At 43.8% G+C, this 23,721-nt stretch overlaps 1 protein-coding gene across 1 annotated transcript in view; it reads left to right on the top strand.

The window, feature by feature from the left end:
- DRC1 (dynein regulatory complex subunit 1) overlaps nucleotides 1–23,721 on the top strand; it is a 46,115-nt gene that overhangs the window by 4,737 nt on the left and 17,657 nt on the right. Inside the window, exons 2-7 of the mRNA XM_033425099.2 lie at nucleotides 5,394–5,478; nucleotides 10,379–10,491; nucleotides 13,504–13,687; nucleotides 14,260–14,397; nucleotides 15,397–15,483; nucleotides 16,086–16,208. Coding sequence (XP_033280990.1) covers nucleotides 5,394–5,478; nucleotides 10,379–10,491; nucleotides 13,504–13,687; nucleotides 14,260–14,397; nucleotides 15,397–15,483; nucleotides 16,086–16,208 — 730 coding nt within the window. The remainder of the gene's footprint in view (nucleotides 1–5,393; nucleotides 5,479–10,378; nucleotides 10,492–13,503; nucleotides 13,688–14,259; nucleotides 14,398–15,396; nucleotides 15,484–16,085; nucleotides 16,209–23,721) is intronic.

The following is a 23,721-nucleotide window of genomic DNA, read 5'->3' as shown; positions in this document are numbered from 1 at the left end:
ATAAACCTCCAAAAGGCAGCATCAGGTTTACCCGGATAGGGGTGAAGAAGGAACTAAACTAAGGAGAATTGATTGGAAAATTAATAGATGTCAAGAACCTTTCTCCCACTTTGCACAGTTGACCGGAGGTTTGGAGAAAGTAAAATGGAAGATGCATGGTTTGGGGGATGCTGGGCAGAGAGGAGGCAAGGACATGGTACTAAAAGCAAAGGGATTCCACGGACACATGCACACTTGAGCTGAGCGCCTTCCCCTCCCCGTTCCTGGAATGCTGGCAGGACCTGCCTCTTGCAGGCAGGAGACTGGAGAAATCCCTCTGCAGAATCTGACCAGCCCAGAAGGAGGGACTTGAAGACACTGAAATCAGGTTTGCCCGGGAAATGGTTCAGGTAGATTGTCCTGCACTGAAGTTCACAACTGTTATACCACACACTTGCACTCAGCACTTTCATAAGCTTTTTCGCCTTAGCATGGAAAGGTAGCCAAGGATTTTGAGACGTCTGAAGAAAGTGTTTAACATGAAAGGTAGACACCAAAATGAATAAACAGAAAAAAGCAACTTAGAGGAAATTGAGACCATGTAGGAAGAAAACAACAAAACACAATGAAAACACTGTCTTTAAGTACACTTGAAACTTAGATAATGTTATATACCAATTTTACTTCAATTAAAAAAGAAAGACAGGGACTTCTGTGGCAGTCCAGTGGTTAAGACTCCATGCTTCCAATGCAGGGTTCGATCCCTGGTTGGGGAACTAAGATCTCGCATGCTGTGCAGCACGGCCAAAAAATAAAAAAGAAAAGAGAGAAAAAAGGAAAAAATGACTGTCATTAATCCTCAGAAGAAGATATACAGATCGCCAACAAACACATGAAAGAATGCTCAACATCGCTAATCATTAGAGAAATGCAAATCACAACTACAATGAGGTATCACCTCACACCAGTCAGAATGGCCGTCATCAAAAAATCTACAAACAATAAATGCTGGAGAAATAAATGGTGTGGAGAACGGGGAACCTTCTTGCACCGTTGGTGGGAATGTAAATTGATACAACCACTATGGAGAACAGTATGCAGGTTCCTTAAAAAACTAAAAATAGAACTACCATACGACCCAGCAATCCCACTACTGGGCATACACCCTGAGAAAACCATAATTCAAAAAGAGTCATGTACCACAGTGTTCATTGCAGCTCAATTTACAATAGCCAGGACATGGAAGCAACCTAAGTGTCCATCGACAGATGAATGGATAAAGATGTGGCACATATATACAATGGCATATTGAGTTATAAAAAGAAATGAAATTGAGTTATTTGTAGTGAGGTAGATGGACCTAGAGTCTTTCATACAGAGTGAAGTAAGTCAGAAAGAGAAAAACAAGTACTGTATGCTAACACATATATATGGAATCTAAAAAAAAAAAAAATGGTTCTGAAGAACCTAGAGGCAGGACAGGAATAAAGACGCTGGTGTAGATAATGGACTTGAGGATATGGGGAGGGGGAAGGGTAAGCTGGGACAAAGTGAGAGAGTGGCATTGACATATATACACTACCAAATGTAAATAGATAGCTAGTGGGAAGCAGCTGCATAGCACAGGGAGATCAGCTTGGTGCTTTGTGACCACTTAGAGGGGTGGGACAGGGAGGGTGGGAGGGAGACGCAAGAGGAAGGGGATATGGAGATATATGTATATGTATAGCTGATTCACTTTGTTATACAGCAGAAACTAACACAACAATGTAAAGCAATTATACTCCAATAAAGATGTTAAAAATAAAAAAAGAATCTTCCTGTTAATGCAGTAGACACGGGTTCGATCCCTGGTCCAGGAAGATCCCACATGCCGTGGAGCAACTAAGCCTGTGCGCCACAACTACTGAGCCTGTGCTCTAGAGCCCATGCACCACGACTACTGAAGCCCGCGCACCTAGAGCCTGTGCTCCGCAACAAGAGAAGCCACCGCAATGAAAAGCCCACACACCACAATGAAGACCCAACGCAGCCAAAAATAAAAGTTTTTAAAAAAAGGATCCTCAGAGAAAAAAGAAAAGATAATTGCAAACATGAAACAAGAATAGGATGCTACTAAAATAATCTAGAGATCAAAACAGAGCTCTTGGAAATTAAAAATAAGGTCGAAATGGGAAACAGTAGAAGGGTTGGGAAGTAAAGGTAATGGAATTGCCTGGGAGATAGAACGAAAAGGAAAAAAGATAGAAACTAGTAGAGAAAAAGATTTTTTAAAAATTAGAGGACTAGGGCTTCCCTGGTGGCGCAATGGTTGAGAGTCCGCCTGCCGATGAAGGGGACACGGGTTCGTGCCCCAGTCCGGGAAGATCCCACATGCAGCGGAGCGGCTGGGCCCGTGAGCCACGGCCGCTGAGCCTGCACGTCCGGAGCCTGTGCTCCGCAACGGGAGAGGCCACAACAGTGAGAGGCCTGCGTACTGCAAAAAAAAAAATAAAAAATTAGAGGACTAGTCCAGGAGATCTAGTATCTGCTTTCTAGATCCAGAAAGAGAGAGTAAACAGAAGGGTGGAAATGATCACTGAAAGAATTCAAGAACATTTCTCAGAACTGAAGATCCTGAGTTCCCTGGTTGAAAGGGGCCACCTGACAGCAGAATGAATGAAAGTAGACCCACCCCAGGCACACCACTGAGCATGTTCAGAACACCAAGACCCGAAAGAAGGGTCCTGCAAGCTTCCAGAGTGAACAGCGATGACAATAGTAATGACGACTCTCACATACAAAGAAAGGATTACGAAACAGGGTGACGTCTGGTTTCGTAAGTAGCAACAGTGGACACCAGAAGACCATGAGCAATGCCCTCAAAGTTCTAAAGAAAACGGTTTTCAACCTGGAGCTCTAAACCCAGCCGAACAATCAATTACGTTTCAATTTTTTAAGTCCTGAGAAAGGACTATGACTTGCCTGGAGGTATGGTTATTCAAGATGGCAGCTCCCACTGAGACCATATGGGTGGCAGTGGTGGGGAAGCAGTTTCCCAAAAGAGGGATCCAGCTCAAACCTGAGGAGAGAGAAGCCTGGGATGGCAACGTTAGGGAATACGATAGGTCAGCACCGACCAAGAGAAACACAATACGTAAATTAGCATCCACATTAAAAAAATAGAACAGGTGAAATTAACTTTTGTAATTTATCTTGTTGAACTCACTATATAAAAATATTATTTTAACATGTAATCAGTATAAATCATATTGAGATATTTTGCATTTTTTTATTGAAAGTCTTCAGAATCCATCTAGTCCATATTTTACACTCATAGCACATTTCAGTTTAGATCATTTCAAGCGCTCAACAGCCACATGTGGTTAGTGGCTATCATACTGGACAGTGTGGCGCTAGGCAGTCAGAAATGATAAGTACAAGGCAGCAATGGGATTAAAGCTGAAACGAGATGATAAGAATGTGTAGCATAGTTATTTTTCTTTCTGAAGCACAGGTCTTTGCTCCAGGAAGTAGTTGGAAGGATTATTTAGACAGAAGTGGTAATTAATTGGTGGTCAAAGTAGAAAGTCAGGTGAGTGAGTGTGTTTTGGATGGTAATGAGAACACCATGAGCCTGGCAATATCTGAAGCCCTGAGTAGAATGAAACAAATCGTTTTCCTGGTAAGGGCAATGAGTAGGTTCAATAAGGGTATGGAAGTGAATGAAATGATGAGGAAAAAGAGTTTCAGCTGGATTGGGAGTGGGGTGAGGGGTGCTAACTCAATTCCAGCTCTCAGAAATGGTGTAGCACGATGTAGGGCTGTGCTGACCTTTGAACAAAGGGAAGGGAGGTGGACGTCAGGGAGAGAAAAAGTCAAGAAAGAATGAAGAGTCAAGAAAGGCATCTGCTTCCTTCACCATGGTTGAAGTCATAAGATGATGGTTTCATTTTTCTTAAGGCAGAACTGGGAATCCTCATGGCCTCTGTGCGCCAGAGGAGACAGTGGACCTCCACCATGTAAGTGGGGTGGGTCTTGGTGGGGTCATTCCCCCATACCTCCCCCAAAGAAGCCCAGAATCTGGAACCTTATCTTTCCCCCGTCATCTTTGGTCTTATTTTCTGATTAACACATACACACATATGCGCTATTTATAAAATTCATGCAATAGAAAAATGTAGAAACTATAAGTCCTCAGTAAAGTTCTCTTTCCTTAAATAATTCCTGTCATCTGTTGGTCATAAATCCTTCCAAGATTTTTCCTGTGCATATGTGTATAAGCCTATTTTAAGAAGAAAATCTATATTATACTTTACATATTGTTCTACAGCTGGCTCTTTTTACTTACATATTGTGGACATCTTTCTGTGCTGCTAGATAGCACATCATTTTTTTTTAATAGGCTACAATATATTTTCTTGTATTGTTGCCTCACAAGTTATTTAAACAGGCAACTATTAACATGTATGTAGAATGTTTCCACATTCCTGCTAGTAGAGAGAGTGCTGCAGTAATCATTCTTGTGCATATTTCTTTTTGAACTTGTGAAAGCTTTCTGTGGAAAGTTCGTAAAGGTTCAGTCAGACGGGAGGCCCGTGTAAGATTTGGAAAAGTCTTGCCAAATTGCCTTTTGAATGGGTTGTGACCCTTCACATTCCCACCCATGGAGTATGAATCAATGGTCACTCACACCCTCTGCCCCACCAGATACTATCAACTTTTAAATCTTTTCTCTTGATAGGAGAATGAGGATACCTCACAGGGTTTTCAATTTCATTTTTCTGGTTATATGTGAAGTTGAACATATCTTCAAATGTCTATTTGCCATTTGTATTTCTTCTGTAAACTGCTTGTTCACATCCTTTGCCAATTTTCCTATTTGGTATTTTGTCTTTTAAAAAAATTAATTTAACTTTTAAAAATTTAAGTATAGCTGATTTACAATGTTGTATTAATGGTATTTTGTCTTTTCTGTATGGATTTGAAGGATCCCATTCTATTTTAGAGCAGAAGTTTGTCAAATATCTTTTACCAGTTTATCCCTTGACTTTCAAGGATAAAATGTTTAATTTTTTTTGGCCATGACACGTGGCTTGTGGGATCTTAGTTCCCCCACCAGGGATTGAACCCCAGCCCAAGGCAGTGAAAGGGCTGAGCCCTAACCATTGGACCACCAGGGAACTCCTAAAATGTTTAAATTTTAGGAAGTAAAACCTTTCACTCTTTTTTGTTTTTCTAACTTTGATCTTACTCTAATAGAGGTTCTCTCCTGTATTTAATTCTAGTGTTTTTACGATTGTGTTTTTTTAGTATTCAAATTTTTATCCATATAGAATATATTTTTGTATATACTGTGATGTACTATGAAATTTTAAAATATAGACTCTAAGTACTAAAAGTAACTTCAGTTTCTCTACTTTTTTCCATCACAGGGAAGCTCTTGGAGAACATTTAGACGGGAAGGAGAGGGAAGAAGATCAAAGCAAGAGCTACAAACAGAAAGAAGAAAGCAGACTGGTAAGAACTGGGGAGTTACTGGGTCGCGACTGTCCTGTAGGACTGGGGCTTTGCTCTTCCTGTGCTGTGCCTTTGGTGGGCTACAGTGCCAAGCCCCGCTCCTCCCTTCTTTTTCCCTCCTGTCCTCTCCCCTCCCCCTTTCCCCTCTCCTCGCAGACTTCAAGACCATCTCACTTCCCAACTCTTCCACTAATTCCTCCGCGGCGCAGGTTGAACCCTTTGACTTCCCGTCTGTACCATTCGTTTCATTTTAGATACTTTTCTGCCTTGTATGACTTTTCGAAGATGTGTATGCGTGCGGTGTCCCCAGTGGAACTGTAAGTTCTAGGAGAGCGAGGACCTCTTGGTGTAGCTGTGGAGTAGGGCAGAGCTTGTGCCCAATAAACTCTAAAAGGAAGTCTTTGATCGCTCTCCCGTGGCGATGACAAGGGCTCCTGAGACATGAATAAAGGACTTGGAGCTAGAGGCGCAGGAGCGATAAACAGTAGTTCAAAGCAGCGCGCCGGAACTGGCACACTGCCGCGTTTACTTAATTAACTGCACGCACAGTGACACCGTGGGCGTTGAGATATGGGAAAGAGCTCATCCAGACGGCCTGGTCAGGGAAGGTTCCACGGAGAAAGTGGGGTTTGAGCTGGGTCTTAGAAAAGTTAAATGGGATTTATAAAAGTGGAGAAGAGAGATCACTGCTAGCAGAAATTGAAGTGTATTTACTGGGAGAAAAAAATATTCAAATTACTGAAATATTATTATAGAGCATAGAGGTATCTAGCAATAATTGACAACCTGTGCTGTACTGGATCAAGGATAAAATATTTTATTGTAGTGGAAAGAACTTTGAACTATTATGGGTTCTTGATCCAGATCACCCCTTTATACTTAGGGTACTTCATCTAAAGGTTGGTGATCTCTGAGTGTTTCTGTGTAGACTAAAAAGGGTGTTATATATAATCTTGAAAATACTGTTGTAGTAGATACTGCTATAATCCTGAAAATACTGATATACAGTTCAGTATATTTTCAATTTTAGAGTGTAAAATTGAGTGTAAAACCAGAGAGATAACGTTGTTTTCATCAGTAGCTTTCCCAGGTTCCTTTTGCTTAGGACTTAAATCACGAAGAGTGTTGCCATTGAAGAGAAATGTATAAAGAAAATGCTACCTTTCTCAATATCAAGGTATTAACAACCAGGTCTGTCCTAAGACCTGGGCAGGAGGGGCCCCTGTCCTGCACCTTATCAATCGTTTTTTTAAATGATAGTTCTTCTTGTTTCCTGTTTAATCTTGGTCTACTCCAACTTTTTAAAGTTTTCTTCTAGAAGCCTCATCGTTTTACTGTTTACATTTGGGTCTATAATCTTAGACCAAAACGGATCTGGAATCCATTTTTGTGTGTGGTGTCAAAGTGGGGCTCAAGGTTCATTGTTTTCTAAATGGACCTTTAATTAACCCAGCACCATTTAGAGAGAAGATCATCCTTTCCCCTCTGCATTGCAATGCACCCTTGTTGCAAATCAGGTGAGCCTACTTGTTTGTTTCTAGATTCTCTATTCTGTTCCGTTGGTCAATTGTCTTTATGCCAATTCCACACTATTTTAATTACTGTAGCTGCACGACAGGCCTTGATATCTGGTGGGGTAAGTCCTCCAACTTTGTGGTTCTTCAAGATGGTCTTGGCTGTTCTTGACCCTTTGCATTTCCATATAAATTTTAGAATTTGCTTCTCAATTTCCACCAAAAAAAAGCAGCTGGGGTTTTAATTGAGATCGGATTGAATCTATAGATCAATTTGGGAAAAAATTAATATCTTACCAATATAGAGATTTATAATCTGTGAGGATAAATTATCCCTCCTTTTATTTAAGTATTCTTTAATTTCACTCAGCAATGTTTTATACATTTTCTTTTTTTAATTATTATTTATTTTTGGCTGCACTAGGTCTTCACTGATGCGTGCGGGCTTTCTCTAGTTGCAGCGAGCAGGGGCTACTCTTCGTTGTGGTGCCTGGGCTTCTCATTGCGGTGGCTTCTCTTGTTGTGGACTACAGGCCCTAGGGAGTGCAGGCTTCAGTAATTGTGGCACGAGGGCTCAGTAGTTGTGGCGCATGGGCTTAGTTGCTCCATGGCATGTGGGATCTTCCCGGACCAGGGATTGAACCCGTGTCCCTGTGTTGGCAGGCAGATTCTTAACCACTGCACCACCAGGGAAGTCCCTATACTTCTTGAAGTTATAATTGTTCATTGTTGATTATGTAAAAGTACAATTGGTTTTTTTTTTTTTTTTCTTTTGCGGTACGCGGGCCTCTCACTGTTGTGGCCTCTCCCGTTGCGGAGCACAGGCTCTGGATGCGCAGGCTCAGTGGCCATGGCTCACGGGCCCAGCCGCTCCGTGGCATGTGGGATCTTCCCGGACCGGGGCACGAACCCGTGTCCCCTTCATTGGCAGGTGGACTCTCAACCACTGTGCCACCAGGGAAGCCAAATTCATTTATTAATTCTAATAGTTTACCTGTAGGTTCTTTTTGTTTTTGTTTCTTTTTACATATATAATCATCTGAAAATGACAGTTTTATCTTTTTCCGTTCAATTTTGATACCTTAAAAGTTTTTTTCTTGCCTTATTGCTCTAGATAGGCCCTCTAGCCCATTGAATAAAAGTGGCAATGAGGAGGGTCCTGTGTCTTGTTCTGGCCCTCCTCTGGATGCACCCCCTCAAGTGGACTTGCCTCAAGTCTACTCAGAGCCCAAGTGCCCCCATTAGATCACTCTCTGAGTGTCACAGAACTCCAGATTCCCTGCCCAAATGGTTCTGAACCCACTTTCAAGGCCTGCATGGGCCTCTTCCCAGGGTCTGTCCTGCTCAGGGCAGACAAGGCCTCAGGGATGACCAGGGGTTTAGATGGAGCTCGCACGTATGGTCTGGGAAATGCACATGCCTGCATCTGAAGGACTAGGAGTGTGAAGAGAATGGGGTGGGCTCCAGGCTGGTGGCCAGAGACTGGCTCTCCCCTAGCCACCAAGTTCTGAAAGGAACTCTGATAGGTAGTCTGAATTCAAACTAGGACTTATAAATTGTTATGAAGGTGCCAAGGTAGGTGGATAGAACATATTTAGTGGTTTATTACACTGAATTGTATTTTTAAATATTTAGATATATGGTATGTGGACCTTCACTTAAACTCTCATCCTGGGTCTCAAAAATGTTAGGGGTGTGTCAATCTGATGGTAACATTTTCTGTTTTACTTTGAGACTTAAATACTTGATTCAGAAATTTCTGATGTTCGCATTGTCTGAGTAGAAAATAGAAAATTGCTCTAAACTACAGGAAAGCCATTGCTTCCTTATGCATGTAAGACTGTTTGGCACAAGTGATAAGGCTGCAGCTGTTTAAAAAAGGCCTGGAGTACCCTGGATAGCTGGGTGGAGGTTCAGTTCTGTATTCATTAAAACTGTATTTCAAAATTTCCTTAGAAGAATGAGGTGAAATAGAGTCTCTGATCATTTCAGTGAATCCCTGGAGCAGAGATATTTATAAGTTCCTAGTTCAGAAATGATTCGAGAGTTGAAAAATTTGTAAATTCCAAAACAGACTTGGAAAAACTCAGGCATAACCTAAGGATACTCGAACTTTTTTTGCGAGGATTTATCATCTTGAAATCATGACATCACCAAAAGTTCAGGAGGCAAGGTACTGCATGTGAAATTTACCAAGAGGAATTTAGAAGGGGGGTACGAGTAGCAAAATTCCTGGACCTTTGAGGGAGGGGTCAGTGCAGTCGGCTACAATTCTCTCCTGTATTAGAACACCTATAGCAAGAGGTTCCACGTAACATTAGCTTAAACAAGGTAGAAGCTTATTTCTCTGGTTCACGTAATAAACAGTTCAGAGCAGAAATAGTCCAGGGCTGATATGGGGGTTTCTTTGAGGCTGGGAACCTCACCTCCTTCCACCCTTGCTTAGGTTGCCTTCGTCTGCTCACCACGTCATACTTTAGCATCACATGCCAGCCTGGGAGACAGAGAAAAAGGGGGCAGCAGAGGGCACACCTTTCCCCTTCAAGGCACAATTCAGAAGTGGCACATACACTTCTGCTCATGTGTTATTGGTCAGATTGCAATCTAGCTGCAAGGGAGGTTGGGAGATGTATCTATTTTGGGAGGTCAAATGCCTAGCTAAAATTTGGGTGTTCTGTTATTAAAAGAAGAGGGGGAAATGGACATTGGAGGACAATTATTATTATGTGTCTCACACCCCCAGCTGAGCTTCTTAGAAAGGACCCTGGCAGTGTCAGTCACTTGGAAGCCTGCTGGGGAAAGTGCTGAGATGTACCCAGAGCGGATGCCCGCGTACTGATAGGCTGGTCCCTCCTTTAACGAGAATAAACTAAAGTACCTCCAGAATTGCAGAGTGCTATTAAATTGTAAGCTGTAACATCACATCACAAGTGTCCTGGTGGAAACAGGTTGCTAAGTAGATGCTACGCTTTAAAGTCTTAAGGTAGATTTTTTTTTAATATTTATTTTTTATTTTTATTTTTTAATTTATTTATTTTTGCCTGTGTCGGGTCTTAGTTGCGGCATGTGGGCTTCTCTCTAGTTGTGGCGTGTGGGTTTTCTCTCTCTAGCTGTGGCGCGGGCTCCAGAGCGCATGGGCTCTGTAGTTTGCAGCACACGGGCTCTCTAGTTGAGGCACACGGGCTTAGTTTCTCCGCCGCACGTGGGATCTCAGTTCCCCGATCAGGGATCGAACCCACGTCCCCAGCATTGGAAGGCAGATTCTTTACCACTGGACCACCAGGGAAGTCCCTTAAGGCAGCTTTTAATTCCTGCTTGGTTGGATTGAACACCTACAGACAGTTGTGCAAATGTTTCTAACTTTATACATTCTTCTTGGTTTTCAGAAGTTGGCTAAGCTGCTGCTCTGTGGCACCGAGTTGGTGACAAATATCCAGGTAGCTGCAGATATCAGGGAGGTCCACAGGAGAGTCGAGGAAGAGGAGATAAAGCGTCAGAGGTGAGGGTGAGGACCGCCCCCCCCCCCGCCCCGGCTCTGCAGTGAAGTATCTCCTCTCTGGGTCCTCAAATTCTCCCTATCTTTGTCAAACCTATCTAGTAGAACCCACTTCTTGCCCCTTACGAATCCTCCCTCCCTCTTTCTTTCCTTCCCTCCCTCCCTCCCTCGTTGCTTCCCTCCTCCTAAGTATTACCTTCTTAATGTGTACAAGCCCTTTGGCTACAAAGAGGAGTGGACATGGCCTCTGCTCTTGACGTACACAGTCTAGTAGAGCCAGATGTGCAAACGCCCAACCATGATTTGTGTTAAAGGTATGTATAAGAGTCCTGGAAACACATATGAGGAGGCCTTTAATTCTCTCTGGAGCGATTAGAGAAAACGTTCCAGGCAAAGTGATATTTGAGTTGGGCGATAAGGGATGAAGAGGAGTTGGAGTCAAGGAATGGGCATTTTAGGAGCAACTTGGGCAGAGGCGTGAGATTGCATGATGTTTGGGAATGGCATGAGAGTGAGGGATGGATGGGGGGGGTGGAAGAAAAGAGACGAGGCTGAGCAGGTACATTAGACTGTTCTGGATTTAAATTAATCATAACAACCAGACCCATAAGCACTACGTACAAATGTAACAGCGTGTTAAAGACGGTAAAGACTCCGTGCCTAGAAGGACAGAGGGTCAGAGGGACGATGGGGTCCCGCGGCCGACCCTCAGCTCCAGGCCTTGGCAGGCAGGCAGGCTGTGGGCGGTCAGCTTGCCTGATGGAGGCAGGCGTAAGCTGCTTAGGAGTCAGCTTCTAAGTTTTGTTTGCCCACAGAAGACCGATAGCAGCAGGAACAGAGGTTCTCATGTAATCTCTTCCTTTGGCTTGTTCTTTAATTAATCTCCTACCTATAGTCCAATTACAAGAACAGCCCACGGGGCCGTTTTGCTCATCTCAGTAGGTACATACACAGTACAATTTTTTCTTGATTGATTGATTTTTATTTATGTATTTTTGGCTGCCTTGGGTCTTTGTTGCCGTGCACAGGCTTCTCACTGAGGTGGCTTCTCTTGTCGTGAAGCGCGGGCTCTAGGCGCATGGGCTTCAGTAGTTGTGGCATGAGGGCTCAGTAATTGTGGTGCATGGGCTTAGTTGCTCCACAGCATGTGGGATCTTCCCGGACCAGGGCTCGAACCCGTGTCCCCTGCATTGGCAGGTGGATTCTTAACCACTGCACCATCAGAGAAGTCCCCACAATATAATTTTAACACAGTACAATTTTAACAACAATATTTTCAGTTGTTTAACATAAGTCGTTCTCCCCACCAGCAACTTTGCCAGTGTCACCAAGATATAATTTATTCTTGAAACTTCCCACTGCCTGTCATGGCTTATACCAGGGACTGAATTGGCGGGGACAGCTGCAGAAAGTCCCTGAGGGTCCCGTTGAGGAGTTAGGCTTCTCTTGAGGAAAAATGGAAGGTCCTCTGAGGAAAAAGGAAGGTCGCTAGTGGCAGAGTTACAAGATAAATGTGGGTTCTGGAAAGATAATCTAACAGCTGTTTCTCATTTTTTAGAAAAAAAAGTTAATTGAATTATAAGATGTACTGTGTACCCTAGCTTGGAAGGTGGGAAGGAGAAGGGGATCATAAGATAATTATGTTGTGATTCTTGTCCTTAAGGGAGTTTGAACCCTCGTTTGGAGACAGTCTCATAGAAGGACAGTCTGTTAAATTTGGGAGAGGGTCACAGGCATATGTCCTGGCCCCTGTTCTCAGAAGGGGCCTCACATCTCAGCCCTAATACCTCTTTCTATCCAGCGCCGTCCTCAGTGTTCTCCATCACATGGTTTCTTTGGAATTTCTGGAATTCTGGGAGATCATCTCTATTTTCCATTACTAATGGTGGAGTTTTCCTTTTTGTATGTTCCACTGGTCATTTATTGGTAATTTGGGAGAGGAATGGCCAGACAGTTGAGGTCATGTCAATAGTAAAAAATAATGAGTGCCATTTGTTAAGTGACTACTGTGCTGGGAATAATTTTATTTAATCCTGACAACAGCCATAGGAAGGTAGTGATAAGTGGAATATTTATAAATGGAATGGAATATTTATATATGGAATAGTTCCTGCCATATTAATAAACAAAGGATGTCACAGTCATCAACGATTGCAGCCCTCCAGCGTGAGCCAGTGAGCCCTGAGGAGACTCAGGGTTGAAAAGAATACCTGTCATCTAGCAGCCATCAGACTGCAGCCACTCCCTGCAGTGAGCCCTGAGGAAACTCAGGATGTGTCATGATGCTGGCCCCAGATAGCTGAGATGCAAATCAAAGGAATGATTTGAGTGAGCCCAGGCTCTTGCATCTTCCCATACATAGAAAAGCGCTAAATTGCTTAACTTGAGATATCTGGTTTCCTTTAACAATAATCTTTTGACGTTCCCAACTGCCTGCAAAACTCCTATTTATCCAGGCTCCTCCCAGCGCCTCCCAGGAGCAATTTCTCAGAGTTATCTGAAACTCTGTCTTCCGGGCTGCGGTCCTCATTTTGCCCCAAATAAAACTTAACTCGCAACTCTCACGTTGTGCATTTTTTGTCAACAGTTGATCCTTTCATCCTCTCTATTCTACAGATGAGAAAAATGGGGCCTGCAGAAGTTAAGCAATTTCTCTAAAGTTGAGAGCCAAGTAGCAAAATCAGTATTTGAACACAAGCTATGGGACTTGTGACCAAGTGGCTAACTGCTGTGTGTCACCATCTTAGAAGTATGTGACAAATTGACTCTTGATCTCTGTGTGTGTGTGTGTGTGTGTGTGTGTACAGCCTTAACGTTGATCCGTTTTTGTTATGTGTCACTTTGTTTATTTGGTCTCAGTTACTTGGAGTCAAGCATTAAACTAAAAGAAGATTTCTCAGAGCCCGGTTTGGTTTTCAGGCAGAGCTGGGTACCTGGGCCTGTTTTACAGACCCTAGAGAACCAGACTGCTTTCTTGGAAGGCAGCCTCAGGAGCTGGGCTGTTTGTATTTGCAGACTTGAAAAGCTGGAGAATGAGGTCAAGACCAGTCAGGACAAATTTGATGAGATTGCCATGAAGTGGGAGGAGGGCAAACAGAAGAGGATCCCCCAGGAGCTGTGGGAAATTCTCAACGCCCAGCAGGTGCACTGCGCTGGGCTGGTAGAAGATAAGAACAAGCTGATCAGCGAGTTACAGCAGGCAAGAGCCTGGCCCTGGGTCCTGGCTGCCGGGGGTGTAGCTGGGGGATGTTAGCTTCTCCTGAATGGAGAAAGGCCGAGGCTTTACTTCGTTACCCAGAATGCGATATAGCTCAGGCAATACACTTTTTTTAAATTTATTTTTAATTGAAGTATGGTTGAATTACAATGTTGTGTTATTTACCGCTGTACAGCAAAGTGACTCACTTATACATATATATACATTCTCTTTCATGTTCTTTTCCATTATGGCTTGTCACAGGATATTATTCATTGCTTAGCTGGAGCACCCTGGGCTTTCTGGGAGGCTTCAGGGAGATTTGCAGCAAGTAGTCATTGAGGGGTCTGATCCTGTGCTGCTCGTTGAGACTTTGCCCCGAGCTGAGCCCATGGCCTCCAGACACCCCAGCCTCTCCCGAGCACCTTCCCGTTGTGCAGTTATAATTCCTAGTGCGTGATGCTGATGGGAGAAGTCCCCCCCGCCCCCCGCCACCGCCCCGGGGGTGAGGCGTGGCTGGCAACTTCTGGCTTCTGTCTCAGTTGATGACCAACCTTTGACGTGCTCTTCTCTAGGAGTTAGAAACAAAGCATGATCAGTACGTGAAGGATTTGAAGAAACAGTCGGGTGACATCTGCCTGCTCCTGGAGAGGATGGAAGAACAGGTGAAAAACGTGATGAAAACCTTTCGCCAGGAGCTCCAATACATCGAGGTGAGGTGATGGCATGCGAGAGAGCTGCCCTCTGCCTCTGGGAGACCCCTGGGAGGAGTCCCCTGGGAGGTGGCTGCCTGTGGCCTAACCACCCAGGGAGGGGCCCCAGATGTCTTGGTCCTCTCATTGCTGTCTCTACTCTAGCGTTTCATTCACTTACTTATTGATACATTCACTCCTCCAACAAATATGCAAGTGTACTAAATGGCAAGCACTGTGCCAGGGGCTGGAGATACAATCACGGAAAAAGTCCTGGATGAAGCCTGTATTCTAGCAGGAGACAGCTAGACAATAGAGATAAATTACTAAGTATATAAGTTGACAGGTGTGATAAGCACTTGGAAAGAAAATAAAAGAGGGGTAAGAGGTGTGGAGGAGGGAGATTGGTGCTCCAGAAGCAACAGGCATTTGTGAGCCATTTATTTGATGTGTTTATGACAGTCAGGGATGGAGGGAGAGGAAAGGGGCGTGCCAAACAGGATCCAGGATCCAATATTCTGGATTCGCATGAAATGTTAAGGATTGAGATCGAGACAGACCTTTCCAAAATGGAAGAGAGCCCAGAGGTGGGGGCCTGTCTCTTTGGATTATTACAGACTCATTTCTGCATTCCTGAGTCTACCCCATCCCCTGTTCTGTGAGCTCCATGCTGCCTTTGCTTCATGGGAACCCCAGCCATAGCAATGCTCGAACCCGAGTCCCGGCTGAAGACATGCCAGGGTTGGCCCTGTGACTGCAAGGCGCTGGCTTCCTGCCTCGCTTCTCCAGTTGACACAGGGCAGCTGGCATGTTTCCTCTCACAGTCTGCGTGAAGCATAGATTTCGTAACACTTTCCACGCAACACATTCCACAGTCTTTTGGTTGCATGAAACTTGGCAAGTCGATTTGACTTTGTGGGTGGCAATGTGGCACTGGTGCTGTTGTCTGAGATTTCTTTGATGCTGTGGGACCTGCCTAATTAAAACAGACACAAGAGCCCTTTTCCTTCTGGGTCGCAGAAAGCATTTGAGGTGGAGCGACAGGAGCTGCTGACCAGCAATAAGAAGAAATGGGAGCAGGCCCTGCAGGCTCACAGTGCCAAAGAGGTCAAGGGGCGGCCGATGCGGGAGGGGCAGGGGTGTCAAGGGTGGTCCATGGGGTCTGGGGTGACTCCTCTTGGGGCTGAATTTGCTAGCCTTTTTGGACCTTGGGGAGGAGTGCCGTGGCCAACATCCCTGACTGCACCTGCCAGTTAGTTAACCAGCGGGGACTGAGGATGGCGCCCTCTCGTGGTGGTGGTCAGTATCACCCGTGCAGTCCGCTGTGGTTTCCACAGTCCTCCCACTCTCTACTTTATTTCCTGGGTATCTCCCCCAACCATGGCTATTTGCCGCCCACGATGATGTTTTAAGACACATTTTAAAGGGTGTGGGGGTTTCGCTTTATTTCAGAGACGTAAAGAACAAAGAAATAATATGACCAAGATCCACTGGGTATTTTTTTTTTTTTTTTTTTAGAAATACAAATGTCTGACTGCAGGGTCTGCCTTCCTCTTAGAGTTTCTGGAGTAGAACCCCATTAGGCAATACAAGCCATAACCTGGGAGTTCAAAGCCTTGGGGCACAGGGGTTCTGAGGGCAGACACACTCCCTCCACAGTCGGAACAGGGACGGGACCTGCCCTTCCCCTTTTCTCCCTGTGCCTGCAGCTGGAGTATCTTATGAACCGCATCAAGAAAGTGGAGGACCACGAGAAGCAGCTCAACAAACAGAGGATCTGGGACTGCGAAGAGTACAACACGATCAAGATCAAGCTGGAGCAGGACGTGCAGGTGTGACTCGCGTCTGGGCGGCTCAGCAGGCGGAGAGCACCTGTGAATGTCTCTTCCTTAGTAACCACCCATAATATTCTAGAGCTAGTCCATTCAACCAGTCCCTACTTGTTATCTGCTCTCTTTTAAATGATCGTCTTTGAAGGAGCTCATGTACAGGATACACGTGGAGGAATGCTTTCTTTAATAAACCAGTGGAAAACTGCCAAGATGCTGAAGGGGTCTGGAAACCATGGCACGTGAGGGACCGTTGAGAGAATTGTGTATTTTCGCGGGGTGAAGGGAAAATGGCCCTAGGGTCAGGTAGCTAGCTGTGTCACACGGCCAGTGCTAGGACAGCCACCGCCCAATGGGTGTCTACCGTATCCCAGACACTTAATACACAGTATCTCTAACCCTCACAGTCACGTGAAGGGGAGAAATCACTAATGGCATTTTATACATGAGGAAACTGAGGCTCAGAGACAAGGCTACTTATCTGGTAAGTGGTAAGCCCTGGATTGAAACCCAGTTCCGTGTGCCTCAGTAGCCTGTATCCTTCCCAACATGCCAAACAGCCCCCTGACTGGTTGAATGTAGCAGTAAGGCAGGTTCTGACTCACCATCAGAAAGAACCTCCTCATACTTAGAACTGTCTAATACAGAAAAGGGTCAGCCCACAAAACAAAGAGTCCCTTATCTCATAAAGTATTCACAGACTGAATGACTATGTCTGTCTTCAGTGTAGAAGAAGGATTCCTGCCGTGGGAAGGAGGTTAGATTTTTCTGGTTTCTAAAGTTCTTTCCAAACCTAGGATTCTGTATTTCAACATCAGTTAAAAAAAAAAAAAATCATCGCTAATTATATTCAGATGATGTAATGTAATTGTGTCTTAATATTCAAGCATGTTCATGTTCTATTCATTTCAGTCTTTCTCTAGAAAAACGTGTTAGATTAAAGCTTTTCCACACAGTCTTTGGTAGAATTTCAGGTCTTAACTCCTCTTGTAGCTTTATATAACGAGGTTAAATTAAAAAACCCTGTTAGCGAATTCCCTGGCTGTCCAGTGGTTAGGACTCGGTGCTCTCACTGCCATGGCCTTGGGTGCAGTCCCTGGTCAGGAACTAGGATCCCGAAAGCCACAAGACAAGGCCTGAACAAAAGCACCCCCCGCCCCCAAACCCTATTAGATTACAAATATTTTTCCAGTTGAGAATTTTCTTGAGCCTTTCTTATATTAATGTCACAGAGCTGAGCGTTAGACAAAGGACAGTAGAAGTCTGTAAGAAAGCCGCACTGCTTCTGTGGGCTGTACACATTACACTTTTAATGAAAATGGCTATTGTTAAGCTTTCTCAAGTTATCTTGATTCTACGATCATTTATATGACGAAAGTACATACTGTTGGCCTCAAACAGTGAAATAATGGAAACTCACGTTCTTTTTTGTTTCGTTTTTCCTTTTGTGGTAAAGACCTTTAATATAAGATCTACCCTCTTAGCAAATTTTTAAATATACAGTACAGTATTGTTAACCATAAGCCCTCTGTTGTACATTTCCAGAATGTATTCATCTTACATAACTGAAACTTTGCACCCTTTGACCAGTACCTCCTCATCTTCCCCTCCTCCAGCCCCTGGCAGTCCCTCCTAGCAAATTCTACTCTCTGCTTCTAGGAGTTTGATTATTTTAGATCCTACATGTAAGTGAGATCATGCAATATTTGTCTTTCTGTGTCAGGCTTATTTCACTTAACATAACGTCCTGCATGTCCATTTCTGTTGCTACAAATGGCAGGATTTCCTTTTTCTTTTAAAGGCTGAATAATATGCCACTGTATATATACCACTTTTTAAAAGTCCATTAGTCCTTCATTGGACATTTAGGTTGTTTCTATACCTTGGTTATTGGGAATAATGCTACAGTGAATGTGGGAGTGCAGATAGCTCTTCGAGATCAATTTTTTTGGGTATATACCCAGAAGTGGGATTACTGGATCAAATGGTAGTTCTATTTTTAATTTTTTGAGGAACCTCCATATTGTTTCCTTAGCGGCTGCACCAATTTGCATTCCCACCAGCAGCACAGAAGGATTCTCTTTTCTCCACATCCTTGCCAACACTTGCCGTCCTTTGTTTTTTGATAAACAGCCATGCTAATAGGTGTGAGATGATATCTCATTGTGGTTTTGATTTGCATTTCCCTGATGATTAGTCATGAGCATCTTTTCATGTGCCTGTTGGCCATCTGCATATCTGCTTTGGAGAAATGGCTCTTCAGGTCCTTTGCCCATTTTCTAACTGAGTATTTTTTTGCTACTGAGCTGTAGGAGTGGAACCTCATGTTCTTAATCCAATGTTCAAATGCTTGAATGAAGCCAAAAAATTCTGGGACATGGGGAGATTGTAGAGGTTAGGGGGTAAGACTAGGGAGGTGAGCGGCAGAGAGGCAGGTAGCCTGGGAGACCTGGCTTTCCTGGCTCCCTCTGTCTGGAGGGACTAACAGTGGAGTGTGGGTATGCAGGAGGCAGGCAGATGGAGATTCTCAGAGTGGGAAAGTGTGTGCAGTTCCTCTGTGTAACAGTTCCTTCCTGTGTTAGAGTTGAGTACACTGTACCACACTCCACCCTTTAGCTGGGAAAAGGTAATCAAATCAGGGATTACCCATAGTGCAATATGTGGAATATTTTAGTAGACTGAACTTTATCATAGTGCCTCTGAGCTGTATTCACTAGATAGTAAAGTTAAATAGTGTCGATTTTTGTCAAAAAGATAACGGCATGCAGCTCAATTCCTAACACTAATTCATAGCACTGTGTCAGTTCTAAAATATGGAACTAAAATTTTTGCAAACCACAAAAATACAAAGGATCAATACACATAGATATGGTTTGATAGGTGAAGCATAAGAAGTAAAAATAAGAAGATGCACTTTTCAAGCGCTTACTGCTAGCAAGGTCACACTAGCAATGAATGAAGATTTTACCACTGCTGCCCACCACCCCAAAATAAAACTGCTAGAAACACTTAGTTCTTGATGCAGGAAGCAAACGGTTTTTATTTTTAGGCCTTACCTGGCCATTTAAAATTGTGAAATGGTTTAGTTCAACTTTAATACCAGAATATTCATCACAAAAAGTGAAATACAAGTTATTTATTTAACAAGTATTGTGAACTTACAGGGTGCAAAGCATAAAAATAAATAAGATACAATTTCTGTCCTTAAGGAATTTACAATCTTTTGAGCGAGAAAGCAAGCTACATAAATAGTGTAAATAGTATAAAAGAGTGAGCAACAGGGAAGAAAAGGGTAAGCAAGAGTGTGGGATGGAGAGTCTGCAGTTCCAAATGGAATCCAGGGGTTCCCTCCCATCCCCACAGGGTTGAGATCGGTGATAAAGAGGCTCAGTGGGGTCTTTAGAATCATCTGAGAAGGCCAGAGAGAAAGGCTGTTCTAAATTTCCATTCTGCTGGGGCGGTATTGGCAACCGGAGGTGTCAGCCCAGGGTAGGAGACGGCTCCAGAAAGCAGCTTCCTTGCTCCTACTGCCCCAGGAAAAAGAGGGGAAAAGGGAGGTGCGATCAACACCTGGAGTACGTGCAACATTGAAGGATTTTTGTGGCGGGTTAGATTGTAATCTTTATAAATTATTCCCCCAAACTAACCATGACGTTTTGCCGTTAGTCTTGGGAACACGGAGTACAACTTTGCAAAACTCCTTTGGATAATTGAATAATAAGCACAAGCATTTAACAAGATCGATTACAATTTTTTTGGTATTAAAAATATCTACACTTTATTTCATTTAACATCTTTATTGGAGTATAATTGCTTTACAATGGTGTGTTAGTTTCTGCTGTATAACAAAGTGAATCAGCTATACATATACATACATCCCCATATCGCCTCCCTCTTGCGTCTCCCTCCCTCCCACCCTCCCTATCCCACCCCTCTAGGAGGTCACAAAGCACCGAGCTGATCTCCCTGTGTGATGCAGCTGCTCCCCCCAGCAATCTATTTTACATTTGGTAGTGTACATATGTCCATGACACTCTCTTGCTTCAGATTACAATTTTTTAATATGAAACTATACTCAATGTATGACAATCAAGGACAGCTATATATTGAGACTAAAACCTGTGATAATTAACAATAGAGTCACCGGTACTAAAATTATCACGAGCAGAAGGTGTTGCAAACGAATAATGAGTAACAGAATTCATGTAATTGCCTGCTGTAGACGCGGAACTGCAAGAGGCAGGAGACCTTGATTAGTTCTGTAAATTCATCAACAGCACTGCCAGCCACTCCTAAGTGGCATCACGAATGTGAAGCGCCCTGTGGTGGTCTTGGGACAGAGCGGAGGTGAAGGGAGGGCTGATGTGTGATCTGTATGTATGCTGCATCGCTCGTTCCTCCAGGCGTCAGTTCCCTAAGAGCATTAGCAAAGAGCAGGGGCAAACGTTTTCAACAAGAGGAAATAAAATCGGCGAATACAATTCAACTGCGTGTACAAGCAGAACACTGTAAATTAAAACAGTCAGGTGACGGATTATAATTATTATATATATATATTCGTCTATAAAATCAGCTCAGATTTAAGGTCTTTCAGGCCACATCAAGCGGCTGGTTAGCTCAGTTGGTTAGAGTGTGGTGCTATAAGTTCCTTCAGGTCACAAAGAAAAAGACATGGCCTAGTTACTTTTGTTCAGAGTTTTGTAAACTGTGTTCAGCTAGGTGAAATATTGGTGGTGGTTTCACAAGACCAACAAAAAAAGTGATGCCAGTGATATTTTTTTCCTTTCAAGATGTGTTCTGTAGGAAAAATAGAGTCTATTTACATGATTATTTTTATGTAATAATCTGCCTTTTGAATGAAATTCACATGAGAATTCATATGGTAGGGCTCTCACATTTATAACTCATGTGCTCCTGCTGTGTTATAAGTATAAATAAGTATAAAAACTGTTTTATAGTAAGTAAGTTTGGGAAATTCTGTTTCAGTGACAGGGGCTCATTGCAAAGCTCTAGGAAGAAAGAGGTCACCGGACATGGTCAGAGCAGACACCCAGGCACTCAGGGTCATGGGGCTCCTGGGTGCCTCTGTCCCAGCAAAGCCTGGTACTCATTCACTGTCATTCCAGATCCAGAGCAGCTCTGGAGACCCTCCTTCTCTGTGAGTGTTCACCCTTTCTCAGATTGTCGCCATCCAACAAGGAGTTTTCTATGGCGCTTCTGTGCCAAGCCACGTTGACGAATGGCCTCCCCGGTGTCCAGGGCTGGTCACACTTGAAGTAGTGGGCTGGTTTCGTTTGGAGCACGATGGCATAAATCATCATGACTTTGTAGGAAGAATTGCTGAGTGTCCCTTTCCCCACTCGGCACTCACAGTCATCCCTAGAAGGGTCCAGGGCCCGGAGCAGTGGCTCAGGCTGGGACCACCCCAGATAATTGCACTTGAGCTGAGGCTATGCCTTCAGAACCTTCCATAGGCTCTTGGGGATAATATTCAAGTCAGGAATTTCTAAATTAAACTTTAATCCTGCTCAGAAGAGTGCGGTGCGGCTCCCGACAGCTCCCTACCCAAGGGCTGGGCCTGCCCTGCACAGTGCTGAGAGCTGACGGGGTGGGGATGCGGGTACTTGCACACGGCCAGTGGGGTGTGAACCGTAAATTGCTTTGTGGAGAGCCTTTGAACTTCACTTCTGAGAACCTACCTTAAGGAAATAAACAAAATACCCCCAAAGTTTTAAATGTAATTCTTCCCACCATTATTTTATAATATTGAAGATTATCAAAACAATATAAATGTATTTATACATTTGTAAATGTATATACTGTAGGGAAATGGTAAAACATTATGGTATATGGTAAACATAAATATTTCCTATAGGGTAAATTATAATATAAAAATATGTACCATTAAAATTATATTAATAAAACTTGATTGGCATGGAAAATTCTTAAGTTGTAATAGTAAAGGAGAAAAGTGGGATATAAAATTGTAGGTATAGTTGCATCTCAATTATGTAAGGAACACTGGAAAGGAACAGGCCAGTATGTCAACAGAAATTGCCTTTGGGAGGTGGAATTATGGGTAGTTTTTCTTCCCCCTTCTCCTATGTCTCCTTCTTTATCCTTTACTGTACTTTCTGTGTTTTCTACAACGAGCAAATATTACTTTCACAATGAGGAAAAGTTTTTGCAAAGAAAAGCATATAACTAGAAAAAAGTAAATAAAAATTTGACTGAAAGTAGAGAAATTGAGAGGTACAATTAGTTATCATCCTGGTGACCAAGATGGTTCTTCACTGACCACCTGTTAAAGAAGAGATAGAACAGGCCTTCTGTTCTGAAGGAGATATTCAATTCTTGTCCCATAATGGAAAATTTAAAACCTCTGGGGTAGCTAAACAGATCCTGAGGTGACTAATTCCCTCAGTTACAGTGTGGGGATCACCGACTCCACAGGGAAGGTGGGAATGACTCACCCTCTGATGATGGGTGATTGCCTTTGTTCTCCTGTTTATCACCTCCTGGCCAATTCTGCTCCTTGAGGATGACCCAGAGCAGTCTGGAATCTCTTCCTTCCTCTGTTGACTCCTTGGGGAGGGTCTGTAGTCGAGTGGAGGCAGACGGGAAGGAGGCTTGAAAGAGTGTGGTATGTGGCATGTCACATGGCTGCCTTATCCAGATCTGATTGTACTTAATTGCATCTTCCATTGCTGCACCTCCATTCGAGAAAGGCAGGAGCGAGCCAGTATATTTGCCCTGTTCCAGCCTTGCCCCTCCCTAATCCTTTTCACCAGCTGCAGAAGGACCTTTCTACCCTGCGTGGACCAGTAATTCTACTCTTCCCCCTAACGTCTTAGTGACCCTCCTTTGCCTTCAAGGATAAAGCGTTAGACTCCTAGCTCTGTCAGGCCCTGCTGCTCTGTCAGCCTCATCTCTACCATTCCCTCCCTGCTTCATACCTCACGTCCTAAACTGCTCGTGGTTTCCCCAAAGCATCTGGCTTTCCCTTGCCTCCCTAGACCTCTCTCCGCTCCACCTGAGTAACTTCTACTCGTTCTCCAGGCCTCAGACATGCGAATGCCATATTTTCAGGGACGCCTGCCCTGCCCTCAGGGCCCGGGAGAACCCTCCTCTCATTGGTCCCATACCTGTGCTTACCCTGATCTTGCTTCTTGTCACCAGTGCTTGTTCATCTGTCTCTCTCCTAGACAGGGAAGGACTGGGCCTTTTTCACCTGTGTTTTCCCAGCAGCACCTCGAAAATCATCAGACATATAATAGGCACTCGATAAATATTTGCTGAATGAATGAACACAACTAATGATGATCCAAATAGTAAGGATGGTTGCCTCTATCCTCCTTTAAAATGAACACGGTTTGCTAAACACTGACATTGACAACTGGAAGGTCAGAGTGGGGACCTTGCAGGTTTTTTGTGGCCATGTTAACTTTTATGGTTTTTCTAGTGGGGCTGCTCGTTCTCTGAAGGGTCTGGAGCAGAGCATGAGAGGTAGCTGTAC

The sequence above is a fragment of the Orcinus orca genome, chromosome 13 (genome assembly GCF_937001465.1).
Source record: "Orcinus orca chromosome 13, mOrcOrc1.1, whole genome shotgun sequence".
NCBI lineage: Eukaryota > Metazoa > Chordata > Mammalia > Artiodactyla > Delphinidae > Orcinus > Orcinus orca.
The sequence above is the reverse complement of the archived record's forward strand: the minus strand, read 5'-3'. Positions and strand labels throughout refer to the sequence as shown.